The sequence below is a fragment of the Argiope bruennichi genome, chromosome 11 (genome assembly GCF_947563725.1).
Source record: "Argiope bruennichi chromosome 11, qqArgBrue1.1, whole genome shotgun sequence".
Classification (NCBI taxonomy): domain Eukaryota; kingdom Metazoa; phylum Arthropoda; class Arachnida; order Araneae; family Araneidae; genus Argiope; species Argiope bruennichi.
Window position 1 is genome coordinate 25921069 of NC_079161.1, and position 16435 is coordinate 25937503.

At 31.2% G+C, this 16435-nt stretch overlaps 2 protein-coding genes across 2 annotated transcripts; one reads left to right on the forward strand and one right to left on the reverse strand.

The window, feature by feature from the left end:
* The first annotated feature begins 1074 nt into the window (after nt 1-1074).
* Nucleotides 1075-15647, forward strand: LOC129956502 (multiple PDZ domain protein-like). Its single transcript, XM_056068421.1, has 5 exons — nt 1075-1131; nt 3278-3559; nt 5793-5924; nt 6897-7148; nt 15395-15647. Exons 1-4 carry the CDS (start codon nt 1075-1077, stop codon nt 7116-7118), a joined length of 693 nt encoding a protein of 230 aa, XP_055924396.1. The 3' UTR covers nt 7119-7148; nt 15395-15647.
* Nucleotides 7344-11029, reverse strand: LOC129956503 (uncharacterized). Its single transcript, XM_056068423.1, has 2 exons — nt 10417-11029; nt 7344-7384 (listed from the first exon to the last, which is right to left on the reverse strand). The coding sequence occupies exons 1-2, from the start codon at nt 11027-11029 to the stop codon at nt 7344-7346; spliced, it is 654 nt and encodes a 217-aa protein (XP_055924398.1).
* Nucleotides 15648-16435: the final 788 nt, after the last annotated feature.

Below are 16435 nucleotides of genomic sequence, written 5' to 3' on the forward strand. Positions count from 1 at the left end.
CCGTTCAATTTTTTCTGTAATTTTAAGGAAATTTTGAATATGTATTTTAAGCTTACAACAATATATTTCACTTCTTCAGTTACTAAATTTATACTCAAGCTCCTTGCTATAATATTATATATATATATATATATATATATATATATATATATATATATATATATATAAGAAGAAATCAAAGTTAAAGCATGATTATATTGCAATGCTTCGAACAAAAAGCTCTAATAAATACAATAAACAAGTTGCTTTACAACAACTTGCCTAATAATTCTAATTCAAAACTGTAGCAATTACTATAATTTATACTCACAGAAAACGTTCGAAACATGCCTGTTTAAAAGGAACCAATCAAAATTGAAATTCAAATTAACTGAGTCTCTAAAAGATGAAGGATCCTATTCAACCGCAATTTGCCTAACAATCCATTTTCCGTTTCATGAATTCATTCCATATTAAACACGAGAAGCCTGAATCCATTACAATCTAATACATAACTAATTAATTCAATCCATTGATTACCTTACGGCCTTCCCGAGTTATTAAAATAATGTATTACACATCGTTTGCCAATAGAACTCGACATGATTTATGGAACCCTGCACCCCTTTTCCTGTCCTATGCGTTCAGTCAGGAAGTTTCATATTCGGCACGCTCTCAATTGCTTTAATCGAATCTGGCTTGCATTGACTCTTTTATGCTGATGTGGCTTCGCTTGGATAATGCAGCCATTATCACAACAAATGAACATGTTTGTTACTTTTGTTCGAATACGTGAGATTGTCAAGATGTTGTGAATTGGTTCTGAAATATTTGTTGAATTGCATTGCTTTTTTTTTCAATGTTAAAAAAAGATATACATCATTTATGGCATATTATAGCTTTTATATTTGAATGAATGATATGAATATATTGTATACATAATGGGTTATAGATTAAAATCGACAATTTAAAAAAATTGAATTTTTTTTCAAATTTGCATTTTAAAAATAAAATTTTATTAAAATTTTACCCTGTATTAAATTGCATTAAAATTTTACCCGGTTTCATGGGGTTTCATTCCATAACCAATTGAGGATGACAAGCTACCGGCATGGTGGTTGGTTCTCGCCACCCTGGTGGGTACACGAAAAAGTGGGAGTCTAATTCCTTCCATTGATGACGGGGCGTACTTCCTTAGGGGAGGGTGACCGGTGGTGGCCCTTAGGACTCAACCACAGTTCCCGCCAGCGTTGCTGTTGCATAATGGGTGAACGATTCAAGTCAACAAATTTGACAAATTAAAAAAAATAAAAAATATTTTTCCAAATTTACACTTTTTAAAATTTTACCCTGTTCAACAGGGGGGGGGGGCATTTCATGATTGAGAATGAGAAGCTTCCTTCATGGTGGTTGGTCCTGGCCATCCTGGTATATACACAAAAAGGTGGGGGTCTGGCTCACCCCATCGATGACTGGACGTACTTCCTTAAGCCCCGTTCCGACGACCTGTGCGCGCCTTGAGATGGGCGCATTTTGCCCTCTTTACCCTCTCTTGTGGTTTTGCGAGGTTCTTTGATATCTGTTCATTTTACCGACAAATTACGGGAAACTTCCCGTCGACGTCCACAAGCGGTGGTGATCATACAATGAGTCAGATGGCAGATTTCCGACCATAACCATAAAGGCAATAAGCCATCAAAACGCTTGTTTACGGAAGGGCTGTACCGTGGCCGGTGATGGCCATTTGGACTTAACCACAGTTCTCACCAACGTTGCTGTTGTGGCGGTCCGCTGATTCAGATTTTTACTTGTGCTTTCCAGCGGGTCAAAGTAATCAATTTTTGGTAAAAATTTACCCTGAGTTAATCAAGCCATCTTATTTTGATTTTTAATACTTTATAATTTAATTATCTTTTCTCAGATTAATAGTTTCATATTTAAACCCGAAAAACTATAGTCCCCTTCCATCCCTATCTAGTAACATATCCGGGGATATACATAGCTGCTTATTTTGAATAGACGACTCAATAACTTAAACCAATAAAATTGCTATTATAAATTTTTCCCCCGTAATGTGGTACTTATCATGATTTAATCCGACTAGACTGAATCACAAAATCTGAAAATTTGAAAAATCTGATCGCAAGATTTTAACGATTTTCAGTTATCTCTTTTTGTATTTTCTCGTATACGTAGTATAGAGAAAGTAAGGTAATAGTCAAAAAAATTCGGACTCGAGATTTTGACTATCTCCTTCCCTGAGTTTGAAAAAATATATTTTTGGAAAATGTCTGTCTGTGATAAAGTTAACTCGAAATCGCTTTGAACTAGACGGATGACAGTCTTAACAACAAATTTGTAACTTTCTATAAAATTTTGAGCAAAATCCGTTCAAAGAAAGTCTGTACGGCTGCTCGAATATTAGTTAACGTGATGCCTACAAAACGAAGAGAGCTAAATGGATAAAATTCGGCACACATAGTTAACATCTATATTGTAGACACCTGTTAAATCAAAGGAGGGCTTCACAATCTCTCGGTCTGTTCTTTCAGAAACATGCAAGCATGATAAAGCAAAAACATAATGACTGAAATCTGTCATATTTGGTATGCAGTTTTGTGATTACAATTGTAGTTATATGTTAATTTTTTTGTTTCAATCGGTTGGGAAAAACACATCTAAAACACAAATTCGACCATCTGATACTATTAACCGCATGCGAGAGATTAATCGCCAAATAACTCGCCAAGGATCACACGATAGATTCAGGAAAAATTCTAAATTCACGCCAAAGGCTAATATTTCCCAAGTAATGTGCGCCAATGACATGCAAGCATTCTCTGGGAAACCATTTTATTAGATAGTATGCGAGAAAGTTTTGGGGCGACCCCTTCCGTTGGTGTAAAAACCTTTTTTTAATTTTCGAAAATTAGTAATGTATCAAGAATAATTTACTCACTATGAATAATAGGCTTAGATAACTGTATGAAAATTCAGATTTCGTATTTGTTTTTCAGTGGAACAGTTATTGACTGAAACAACATAAAATATAATTCTTTACATCATTTAAAGCATTTTTTAAAAAATTAAAATATATCCGGCTCTCTAAACGTTCAGAAATTAATTATTGGGCCACAATTAGAGTAAATATTCTGCATGTTTCAAGGGGGGGGGGGAATCGCCTCTTTTGATCAAAAATATTTTTTATACATTATATTTATAAAAATATCAAACATTAAACCGTCCTCAGAAACCAAACGATATTTTTTGGGTAAATTATGTCTTTTTTAATTTTTAGGATGCTGCTAGAGCTGTTCTTTCCCGCTTAGAAGCAATCGCCTTAACCCAGCGTAGGAGGTCTCCAAGATCCCCGAGGTCACCACGATCTCCGGTTCCCCCTAGATCTCCCAGATTAAGCCCTGTCCATATACCTTTGTCTCCTAGCAACACTCTTCAGGTGCCACACATCAAGGTCCGAAGGCATAGGTCCCTGCCCGATCCCCATGCTATCCAAGCGCGAAAAAAACAGCAACAATTGGAAAAACTGCAAGCTCAAAGGAGCGCTTCTGTTCGCCTACCGGTAAGTATATCGTGCTGTCATCTATAGTCGAGCTTAAGAAGTAGAACGTCTTTTGTAAAATTTATTCACTTTGTCTAATTGTCTTGGAAATACCCTGAAAACAGATTAAAAAAAGGATGCAGAAAAAACTGAATAAGAATTTTACTACTCATACAAACTATACTAAATGTGAGTTTTTATTAATATTTTTATTTCTATACATTAAACAAATTGTTAACATTTTCAAGAAAAATTAAAACAATTCTAACATTAGATACATATTTTCATTTTGTATTTAAATATTACGGTAATTCAAGGACTACTACAATGCAAATGATAGTAGTTTCGACGGTTTTTTTTTCAGTTATTTTCCATTTTTATATACTGAGTTAATTACAAATAACTTCAAGAAATATATAATAGTTATGTACCATTTTTCTTTTTCATTTTCAGTTTTAATAATGTGAACTTTTAGTATCTATTTGAAATTTGAAATTTGCTTTAGATAATTTACATTTTTTTTTATCGCAATATAATTTTTTTAATTTATTTATAACTTAGTAAATGTAGTCGTAAACACAAAAATGTAACTCTAGAACTGCTGAAAAAAATGATTTTAATAAGTTTCTGACTTTTGAAAGGTTGGAGTAATTAATGAAGAATCTTGTGAGTATATGCTTCATTTGAAATTCAGATTTTGTATTAAAAGTACTATGATAAAAGCGTTATACATTTACGAATCAATTTAATATATGTAATTATTAATTTTTAATTATATAAAAGGCTGATTTTACTATATCAATAGAAATTTTATAAAAGCTTATATCTTCTTGTTTACATAGTTTATCAGTTAAAAATAAATTGTGTTAAAGTTCTTATTTCATTCGGAACTGTTTATTTGCAGACGATAATATGAAATCAAATATCGAGTATTGCCACATATTTATATAAACCTTGAAAATATTTCGTACAAATTTGAGAACACTTTTTAGTGTGTATATATTTTAAACGAAGCCATCTTGATATTCTTTCATCATAATATTATAACAAGTAATCAATGCCAGCTAATGTATAAAATAATCAAAACAAAATGACACATATCTGGGCTCAATATAGCCAAATTTGAATATTTTTCTATAATTAATATAGCCAAATTTGAATATTTTTCTATAATTAATATAGCCAAATTTGAATATTTTTCTATAATTAATACAGCCAAATTTGAATATTTTTCTATAATTAATATAGCCAAATTTGAATATTTTTCTATAATTAATACAGCCAAATTTGAATATTTTTCTATAATTAATATAGCCAAATTTGAATATTTTTCTATAATTAATATAGCCAAATTTGAATATTTTTCTATAATTAATATAGCCAAATTTGAATATTTTTCTATAATTAATATAGCCAAATTTGAATATTTTTCTATAATTAATATAGCCAAATTTGAATATTTTTCTATAATTAATACAGCCAAATTTGAATATTTTTCTATAATTAATACAGCCAAATTTGAATATTTTTCTATAATTAATACAGCCAAATTTGAATATTTTTCTATAATTAATACAGCCAAATTTGAATATTTTTCTATAATTAATACAGCCAAATTTGAATATTTTTCTATAATTAATACAGCCAAATTTGAATATTTTTCTATGATTAATATAGCCAAATTTGAATATTTTTCTATGATTAATATAGCCAAATTTGAATATTTTTCTATGATTAATATAGCCAAATTTGAATATTTTTCTATGATTAATATAGCCAAATTTGAATATTTTTCTATGATTAATATAGCCAAATTTGAATATTTTTCTATGATTAATATAGCCAAATTTGAATATTTTTCTATGATTAATATAGCCAAATTTGAATATTTTTCTATGATTAATATAGCCAAATTTGAATATTTTTCTATGATTAATATAGCCAAATTTGAATATTTTTCTATGATTAATATAGCCAAATTTGAATATTTTTCTATGATTAATATAGCCAAATTTGAATATTTTTCTATGATTAATATAGCCAAATTTGAATATTTTTCTATGATTAATATAGCCAAATTTGAATATTTTTCTATGATTAATATAGCTAAATTTGAATATTTTTCTATGATTAATATAGCCAAATTTGAATATTTTTCTATAATATAGCCAAATTTGAATATTTTTCTATGATTAATATAGCCAAATTTGAATATTTTTCTATAATTGGTGACCATCAATATGATATTTTTCAGGGTCACCGTACTATACCTGAAGGAAACGGAAGATTTCGAATAATCGTTAAAAAATCGAAACCCTTGTTGGGCATCGCAATCGAAGGAGGTGCTGACACAACTCAACCACTGCCCCGAATAATCAGTATACATGTAAGTAACTGATTTCACATTGATTATAAAATAGTAGGATTGTTTACCCCACGTCTTCGTCGTACGCTTTGAATATGAAGGTATTAAATCTAAATATCACTGTTTTACAAAATGATACTGTTTTTAAGTAATGCAACCAAGCTTTGTGCTTTCTTTCATTAACATTCCCTAAATATATCCAGAATTAGTTTCCATTGCTTATTGTTTTTTATATTTTTAATGAATGGGCATTCGCCTATGTCAGAAACCCATTTTTGATCCAAAATCTTAATTGTTCTTAATATTTTTCTTGAAGGTCTGCAGCTTCATGTTTCGAAAACCGTTTTAATTTTGCTTTTGCCATAATTAGAAATGAAATTAAAGACATTCTAATAAAACCTAACACCTGAAATTGGAATTGTAAATAATACTATAAATATTTTTTCGTTATTTTTATTTAAATTATTAAGGAATTATTTCCAGTGAATTAAAAGTTAATCAGTTATAAAAAATTTTCCCATTTCATTTCATTTCATTTATCATATACTAGGCATTATTTTGGAATACTTTTGTGTTGAATTTCTTTGTTTTCGATGGCATTGTCACATATTGAAAGAATTTTGAATCACTAAAATATCTCGATTTTTCAACGATGATATAATTCTAAGCATTTAAATCATATTCATGACAAGTATTAATTGACAACAGATTAGTTAACATGCATTTTCAAGAAAGGAAAATGTTTTTTTTAAATTAAAATTAAATTCATGCCATTTCTTAGAAGATCACAATATGTATTCACTAAATTGGATTAAAGGTAAATATTTCTAAAACTGAGATTTTAGAAATATTATTTGCATTTAAGAAAAAGAAGAAATAAGCCACTATGGTAGGAAGTTTTAAAGAAAAGTCATTTTTTCTGCTATATATATATATATATATATATATATATAATCTATTTTATAATTTCTTATTATATTTTCCGCCCCATAGAATGCTGGTGCTGCATTCGAGGCTGGCGGCCTGAAGGTCGGCCACATCATTCTCGAGGTGGACGGCATCCAGATGAGCAAGCGACCCCACCACGAGGTGGCGCAGCTCATCGCACACGCCTTCTATAGCACGGACAAGGACCAGGTGGAGTTCGTGGTCGTGGAGACCTCCAGGAACATGGAGTCCGAAGTCAGGAGGACCTCGATCATGGTGTTTGACTAGACAGATCATCTTTTTTCCATCCATTGCTGCGTGAGTAACATCACAATAAGTTCAACCAAATTTTCATTCATATCAATGGAGCTTGACTTTCATCAATCGCTATCAATGGTTGGCGTTAGAAAGCTACCCAAATGGAATTTGATAGCTGCAAAATTAGCTCTTTCGTTTGAGAAATATTTAATTTTCTTTTTGTATGGTTTCAATTAATTTTTTTGAAGGATCGTACTAAATATAGCCAGATTTCTTGCATATGAACAGAACTTGACCTATCAGAAATCGCCAAAAATTAATTAGATTTAAGATTATGGTAGATCTTATTACCAAATTCACGAAACATATGCCAATTCTTAAAATGCTCACCAAATGGGCGCCATCTTGGATAGTTGCAAAAGTCGAAGCTTCTCTTGAGAAGTGTTTAATTTTTTGTCTTGTTTTGGAGGATAATAGTAGATTTAACTAGCATAGAAAAAGAGCTTAATTCTAAGATATCACAATCATTTATTGGATTTAAGATTATGATGGATCTCATCGCCAAATTGACGAAGAGTTGCCAGTTCTTTAAAATACTCGCCAAATGAGCGCCATTTTGATAGAAGCAAAATTCGAATCTTCGTTTGAGAAGTATTTAATTTTTGTCTTGCAGGATTGCAATTTAATTTTTTTGGAAGATAATACTAGATTTAAACACATTATTATTATATTAACATTACTTGATTCTCCATAAGTAGTGGCCACAGGTTAAATTTAAGGTTATGATAAGTTTTCTCATCAAATTTGTGAAACACACGCCAACTTTTAAAATGGACGCCATCTTGGATAGCTGCAAAATTCGAAAAACTTCGTTTGAGAAGTATTTAATTTTTGTCTTGCAGGAAAGGAAATTTTAAAAGTCTTATGTGTTTATTATTTTTTAATGTATTCCATAATCCACTATATTAATTGTTATAGAATCATTTATAATTCGTTTCTTTAATGAAAATGTTTTTTAAAAATTTTTTAGATCTATATTATGTTCTAGTTTTTAGTTTTAAATGTATTTCACAATTCAGAATTTTAATTATCATGGATTCTTATAATCCAACACCTTGATTAAAGTGCTTTTTTTTAAAAAATTATATACAGTGGCTCAAAAAATTGAGAGTACACCTTACTTTTACTTCATAAATCCGACTTTCAATATAAATAACACATTACTGGGAAGAGCAAACATGATTTTATTTTTACACATAACAAATGGCTTAATTTAGAGTAAAAATAAAGAAAAATCATCGAAAAATTTCTAAATTGAAAATTTTCAGAAGCATTTTAAATAAACATACGCAGAATTTTGCCTCAAAAAATTGAGAATACACCAATGAAATTTTTACAATATCACGCATAGAAATAAAGTGTCACTATTAAACTGCATGTTTTTTGGTTCTTATACTGGCCTCTAAACGTCAGGGTACCGATTTCACCCATTTCTGGTGGTATTTGAAGATATTTTACCCTATTCTTCTTGCACCACTTGTTTTAAATGGGTTTTGTTTCTAATTTTGTGTTTTTGAACCACTTTTTCGGATATGGCCCACGAATATTCAATGGCATTGATGTCGGGGTACTGTGGTGGTGTGTGTAACTGCTATTTACAATGAAAAAGACACCATATTTTGACATTACGTGCATTCTGTTTGGGGTCTTTGTCTTACTGGAAAATGAAATTTCCATCTAAACCCAAATTTATAGCACTTTCCTTTAGATTGCTGCGAAGCATATCCAAGTAAACCGTATCATTTATAATGCCATCTATAAAAATTAAATTTCCTGCCCCGGATAAAGCCATGTAACCTCAAATCATCACGGAGTCACCATCATGTTTAACTGTAGGAAGTAAATTTTTAGGATACAAAGCAGTATTAGGCTTTCTCCATACAGTAAGATGGTTGTCATTGCCAAAAATGTTGAGGTTTCTTTCATTACTAAATATAGATTTCTTCCAAAGGTTATTGGTCTTCAATTGATGAGTTTTTGCAAACTTCAAATGCTTTTTCTGAATTTGCAAGCTGGCGAACGGTTTCTCTCTAACAATGCTACTTTTATATCCAGCTTGTCTAATGTCATTTCGCACAGTTTCAGCACTTACACTTCTGCCTATGATTTGAAAAGTTTCTGCAACAAGTTGGATGAACCATATGGTAGCAGCAATCTAAAGGAAAGTGTTAAAAATTTGAGTTTAGATGGAAATTCCATTTTCCAGCAGGACAACGACCCCAAACAGAATGCACGTAATGTCAAAATATGATGCCTGTTTCATTGTAAACAACAGTTATGCACACCACCACAGTACCCTGACATCAATGCCATTGAATATTCGTGGGCCATACTCGAAAAAGTGGTTCAAAAATGCAAAATTAGAAACAAAACCCATTTAAAACAAGTGGTGCAAGAAGAATAGATTAAAATATCTTCAGATACCACCAAAAATGGGTCGAATCGGTACCATGACGTTTAGAGACCATTATAAGAGCCAAAAAACATGCAATTTAATAGTGACACTTTGTTGTTAAAGCTGCCTAAGAAAAAACACCGTTTTCTTTCGCTTTTTATATTAAAATAGAAAAACGATATCCCACCGGTAAAAAATTCAAACTTTGTTTATTCCATCTTGGGATTGATCTACAAGTTGCCATCTACAAAATGAGACAGCAAAAAATATTTCTTAAATAACGTTGCCATTCTAAAATAAACAAATAAATAAAATAAAATATTAATACATTTTCAACATCCTCCCACCTTTTGATTATAAATAATAATCAAAATATAATACTATTAGTTAAACACAGTTAAGAGATTCAATAAATGGCAACGTTTTACAAATTTTCAATTAATATTTAAATATAAAAATGAAAATTAATGGGAAAATGTCCAATCAAAAACAAAATAAATCACAAGTTCAGTCTCTCTGGCAATTTAATTCTTCTTCCGGCTCTACTAAATTTCATCTCGTTGCCAGAAGTACTGTCAGAAGTTTTGGTGATGTCATTTGACTTATTCAAATCATCTGGTGTCATCGAAGTGGAGAAGTCATCAGAGGATGTTAACTCTAATGGATATATTCTTTGAATTGGTCGCAGGAAATTCTGCTGTGAAGTTTGCACTCGAACAAGTCGTACATGTCCATCTTTACCTGGTATGATTTCTGTGATACGACCTAAAGGCCAGACAAGTCTCTTTTTATTATCTGCTCCCACCATAACAATGTCACCAACAGTAACTGTACATTTTCTTGATTTTTTATTTCTCCGCTGTATGAGAGCACCCAAATACTCAGATCTGAAGCGATTTCTTAAGTCTTTAAGCACTGCTTGTCTGTATTTGAATCTATTGCTCACAGAATTTTGCTCTACAGCATCTATATCAGGAAGATTGCATTCATGCACATCTTGTATGAACATCGATGGAGAAATTGGTTTTATAGCTTCCTCTTCGCAAATGTAAGTTAGAGGTCTTGAGTTGATTACACGCTCGCAGTCTGCCAAAACCGTTATCATCTCCTCATAATTGAGACGTGCCTGTCCTAACACTTTCTTCAAAAGATCTTTTAAAATTCTAATTAATCTCTCCCACCATCCGCCCCACCAGGCAGCAGTTGGAGGATTAAACTTCCAGCCAATAGAGTTTATTGCTCCATATTTTTGGATGCGGTTCCAATCCAGTTGTTTTAAATAGTTGGCTGCTCCAACAAAATTGGAGCCATTATCGCAGTATATTGTTGTGCATCTTCCTCTGCGAGAAACAAATCTCCTAAAGGCCATTAAAAAAACATCAGTCGATGCAGCAGTAACAAGCTCGAAATGAACTGCTCTGTACACTGCACAAGTAAAAATCAGAACCCAGCTCTTCTTGTCTTTAAGGAATAAAGGTCCAGCCATATCAACGCCAGTTATCTGAAACACCGCAGCATCCTTTACTCTATTTTCTGGAAGGGGGGGACTTATAACTTCTATGTTCTTTGAGCTATATCTTTTACACGTAATGCAATTAGCCACCACATGTTTCACCGCTTTTCTTCCATTTAGGATCCAGTACTTTTCTCTAAGTGCATTCAATAGTATCTGGACTCCAGCATGACAGTTCTTAACGTGAGCATTATAGATTAACCGCTTTACCACTTCATGCTTCGGAGGAAGAACAATAGGTTTAAGAAAATCTTCACTGTCCTTGCGATAAATAATTTTAGTTTTCAAACGGATGATGCCAAGATCGTCTTTAAATACTTGTAGGGTTTTTAATCTCTTTTCTTCTTCTGGGAGAAAAGACTCATTCTGTATCATAAATAAAACCTTCATTTCTGCTTCCTGAAATTCTGTAGCGGTTAATTCACCATGCTTCTTCTCAGTTATATTTTTGCAGTTGTTCATGAAGCGGAGGATCCATGCAACAAGACGAACTATTCTATCATAGTTCGAAAAATATCTGTAGTACCAGTTTGCAACACCACAGGCTTCATTATTTGATAATATAAAAGTCGTCTTAGACTTTTCCTTTCTAATCTCTTCTTCATTCCAATCATGGTTGGTGGAACCCATAATGTTTTGAAATTCAAAAGCATTTTTCATCCATTGTGGACCACATTCCAAGCACTGATTCAAAGATAGATAATTTGCTAATCTCGCTGAAGCGTCAAACACCGGACGAATTGGAGTAGTGCTGCTGCTTAGTTTTATCACTGCACGGTGAGGTAAATAATTACCATAAGAGTTCATTTCGTTGGTAGGAACTTCCTCGATTATGTCTTCATCTAACCAATTTAGAAGAATATTTTCATATTTCTCATACATATTCATAGCTATAAGTTTTGAGGTAGTGTAGTCGAGCCTTTTCCTCGCCAAATCCAAGTTGTCGGGCAAAGGTGACTTATCATCAGACCATGGTAAACAAACCTCATATCGACCATCTTTATTAATTGTTACCGTTTCTAGAAAATGCTCCTTGGTCCGAAGATCAATCTCGTTCTTAGATTTTTTCTCAACAGGATCATTGATTCCGATTGAATCTAATTTCCATAAATTTGTGATTTCAGCTTCATTTACAAATAAGGACAGCACTGTTAAAGCCAGGTTTTCTTCCGAAGATTCTTCCTGTGGTACCTTACCCATTAAGGTCCATCCTAAGAAAGTTTCTACAGCGACAAGACCTGAAGATAAGACTTTTCTTTTGCCAGTTAACATTTTCCCCATAACGTCAGCTCCAATTAGAATATCAATGCCTTCACAAGTATCGCTAATATCAGTTAGATTAATCTGATTTTCCTCTAATTCTTTTATCCAGGGACCTTTAAAAACCGGTCTAATATTGTCACAAATGATAGATTGATCCAGAACTTCAAAATTACAGCCGAAATCTCCAATCAAATTTCTCAATTTTACTTTATAACAATTATGTTTAAATTCATTAGTGATAACGCCACCAAAAAGAGAATGTACCAATTTTTCACATCGAACGGGTGTATAATTCATTTCTTCAGCTACACTTTTCAAAATGTAAGATTTGTATGATGCAGAATCAAAAAGTAACCTCACAATTTTCTGTTTATTATCCGATACCACTTTAGCTTTGAGAGTTTGAAGAAATATCTTAGGGCTGTGTTTATTAAAATTAGCCATATTAACATCTAGTGCGGGTTTATCTTCTTTTCCCTCTACAGACATCTTTTGCGAATCAAGCACATCACACATTATAGGAAAATGTTTTTTAGAACATATCAGGCATTTTAAAACTGCTCGGCATCTTTTAACTGCGTGAAATGGCGATAAACATGCAAAGCAGCATCGTTTTTCCTTGACTATTTTTTGTCTTTCCGATAGAGTCATTTTTTGAGCCGTAAAGCAATCTGAACTTGAATGTTTACCACCGCAAAAAACGCAAGATTTCTTTACATATTTATCTGCAGCAGTCGTTAACAAACCTATAGCTGTAGGTACTTTATTTCTCAAATTCTCCGAGCTATATTGTTTCTTTTTCAAAGGTCTGTATTCTTGGCCCTTTCCTAAACCGAAACCGGCTACAGCCAAACATATTCTTTCTTCTCCTTCAACTTCCGTTTTCAAAAATTGCATCAAATTATCCAATCTTCCTTTCGCGTCAGAGTTAATACTGGAAATATTACTACGATTCCAAGCCTTTAAAAATTCAGCTGGGAAACACGATTCAACCATAGGATACAAAATGGATGCACATTTATCTGTGGTTACACCTAATGTTTCTAATGCTCGTAAATATGATTCAAGCTTATCATACAAAGAAGTTAATGAAAATGTTTCTTTTGTTTGCACAGAAATAATTAATTTTAATAATTCTCTCACATATACTTCCACTAAAATATCTTCTCTACCAAAACGCGATTTTAAACCATCAATAGCCTTTTGATAGTTGGCGCCAGTTGGCGGAAAACTTTCAACAACCTCTCTAGCACGAGAACCAGAAATTGTTGCTTGAACTAGGTACTGAAATTTGTCTTCTGGTGCGATATCCTCATCTTTATGTATTTGCTCAAATTGACTCCAAAATGGGAGCCAATCTTTAATATCGTCGCCAAATTGTCTAAATTCTAATCTAGGCAGTGTAAACTTTCTCTTATAATTATTTAAATCAGCAGTAGAATTAGCAGAAAATGACTGACCTCTATTTTGAGATTGTATTCTTGCCAATTCTATTTCTTTTTCAATTTCAAGCTGCAATCTTCTATCTTCCTTTTCAGCTTCAAGCTGCAATCTTCTATCTTCCTTTTCAGCTTCAAGCTGCAATCTTCTATCTTCCTTTTCAGCTTCAAGCTGCAATCTTTTATCTTCTTTTTCGGTTTCTTCTTTTAATTTCCTTTCCGAAATAACATTACTTAAAAGTTCTTGAACGAATTCTGGATCATTCTTATATTCACAACTTTTTAAAATAAGATTTTTTAATCCAACTATCGTAATATTTTCTGATACGTCTTCTCCAATTTCAGACGCAACGTATTTCAGATCTTCTTTTTTAAAACCTTTTATTGCTTGAAACATCTTGATTTATTTTGTTTCGAGAAAGTCCTGTCGCGGACGCCAAAAAATGTTAAAGCTGCCTAAGAAAAAACACCGTTTTCTTTCGCTTTTTATATTAAAATAGAAAAACGATATCCCACCGGTAAAAAATTCAAACTTTGTTTATTCCATCTTGGGATTGATCTACAAGTTGCCATCTACAAAATGAGACAGCAAAAAATATTTCTTAAATAACGTTGCCATTCTAAAATAAACAAATAAATAAAATAAAATATTAATACATTTTCAACATTTGTTTCTATGCGTGATATTGCAAAAATTTCATTGGTGTATTCTCAATTTTTTGAGGCAAAATTCTGCGTATGTTTATTTGAAATGCTTCTGAAAATTTTCAATTTAAAAATTTTTCGTTGATTTTTCTTTATTTTTACTCTAAATTAAACCATTTGTTATGTGTAAAAATAAAATCATGTTTGCACTTCCCGGTAATGTGTTATTTATATTGAAAGTCGGATTTATGAAGTAAAAGTAAGGCGTACTCTCAATTTTTTGAGCCACTGTACATAATTTTACAACTTTTATTCTTTCAAATATATTTCATAACTCAGAATTTTAATCATTATGGAATTTTGTAATCTATTTTTTCACTAAGCAACTCCTGAATAATTTCATAAAAAATATAGAAATAATATTTTAATAGTTGTTTTTTATAATATACTAAATTTCTATTAATTTTTCTCTTTAATTTTATTTTGTTATCAGAACTTTTTCAGAACTTTTATAATATTCTAATTTTTTTTTCTTAAAAGTTCAAATCGTTCTCCAGCTGATTAATTCTTCTAACGATTTTTGTTCGCTGTTCGTTTCAGACAGCTTCGTGTTACTTTTAGAGTTAAAAATACTTTTAAATTGCTGGTTTGCTTCTGATTAAACTCAGAACGTTAAGTTAGTGAAAATCGAAAAGATAATTATATTGTGAAAATATTAAACTATTGTATTGACATTTCATATGCAAAACAAAATAAAATGTCATGATTCTACGCTACATGGATATGAATAAAAAATCATCGTCAAAATTTCATAATTATGAATATAAAAAAATCAAAGTAAAAACGTGAAAAAAAATTCAAATATTAACAGGATAGCAGCTGCAATTATTATAAACATTTTTAAATGTTGTGTTTGTTATTGTATTGAATTCTGTTATTGCTTTTTATCATCTCTCACCATTTTTTTTAATTTTATTTATTTATTTTGCAGACCACAAGACACCAACAAACAATCACAAAATTCAAAGACCCAACACGTCCTAAAGAAAACATCTGCTTCAATCCATCTCCTAGCTTGATATCTGTGTTCACTAAAAAAAAAAAAGCATTTTTCTTTGTTGTTGTTGTAACGCAGGTGAATTTCAATGTAATAAGTAAGAATTCCATTCCATTCACCGATCTTTTCTCATTTTTGTGATTTAAACACCTTTCACGACATTCGGTTTATCCGAATCTTCGAACATACCAAGAGCTTCATTTTGTATGTGTAAAGTGATTTTGATGTATTATGATCATGAATTGTATAGACTCACAACAAGTAGTTTTGGTGTAGCTTTATAAATGACATGTTCACTGAAAGAATGTTCCATGTTCGGTGTTTTTCAAAGCACTTCTTTTGTATGGCAATCAGTGTATTTTGAAATAATTTTGTTATGTACAGATTCTTCAGTTTAAACTTAGTTAGCTATATCACTAGAAGTGTATGCACTTATAAATTGAAATCAATTAATGGAATTATATAGCTTGGTAGAAAATGACACGTATCAGAAAAGTGAAAAAATGAAAGAAAAAAGAATGTTTGCTTTTAGGGAAAAAAAAAGAATTGTTTGTGATGGGAATTTTTAAAAAATTGTAAACATCAAAAAGAAGAGATTGATACATACACACACAAAAAAAAACTGGAAAAGAAACAGACGATTTTTACATAGTTAAAAATATCCTCTTTTACTTTGAAATCAAATCAAATCTTTTACTTTCGATGTTTGCAACAATATTAAATATTTTATTAATTCAGTATTCGTAATATTTGCATGTTTTTCTTTATAAGAACATATGATTATTGTTTCTATATTCATTCTTTGAGAAGCTATATTCAGTTTCATATATCCGTAATCTGAATTTTGATACTACTTAGTTTTTAACTGCTATTTCTTTAAAATTCTAAATTTTAATAAAATCTTTCTCAAAGATACCTCGTAAATTAAAATCAAAAGCATATTTTTTTATTCAAATTAGGTATAAATATCATTTC

Excerpts from the sequence above, each read along its gene's own strand:
- LOC129956503 (XM_056068423.1), bottom strand. The coding sequence starts at position 11,029 with ATGGCTGGACCTTTATTCCTTAAAGACAAGAAGAGCTGGGTTCTGATT. Across the intron at positions 7,385-10,416 it reads CTTCAGATCTGAGTATTTGG|GTCAAGTTCTGTTCATATGC; the intron begins GTGCTCTCATAC and ends GATTTCTGATAG.
- LOC129956502 (XM_056068421.1), top strand. The coding sequence starts at position 1,075 with ATGACAAGCTACCGGCATGGTGGTTGGTTCTCGCCACCCTGGTGGGTA. Across the intron at positions 1,132-3,277 it reads CCTGGTGGGTACACGAAAAA|GATGCTGCTAGAGCTGTTCT; the intron begins GTGGGAGTCTAA and ends TTTAATTTTTAG. Across the intron at positions 5,925-6,896 it reads CCCGAATAATCAGTATACAT|AATGCTGGTGCTGCATTCGA; the intron begins GTAAGTAACTGA and ends TCCGCCCCATAG.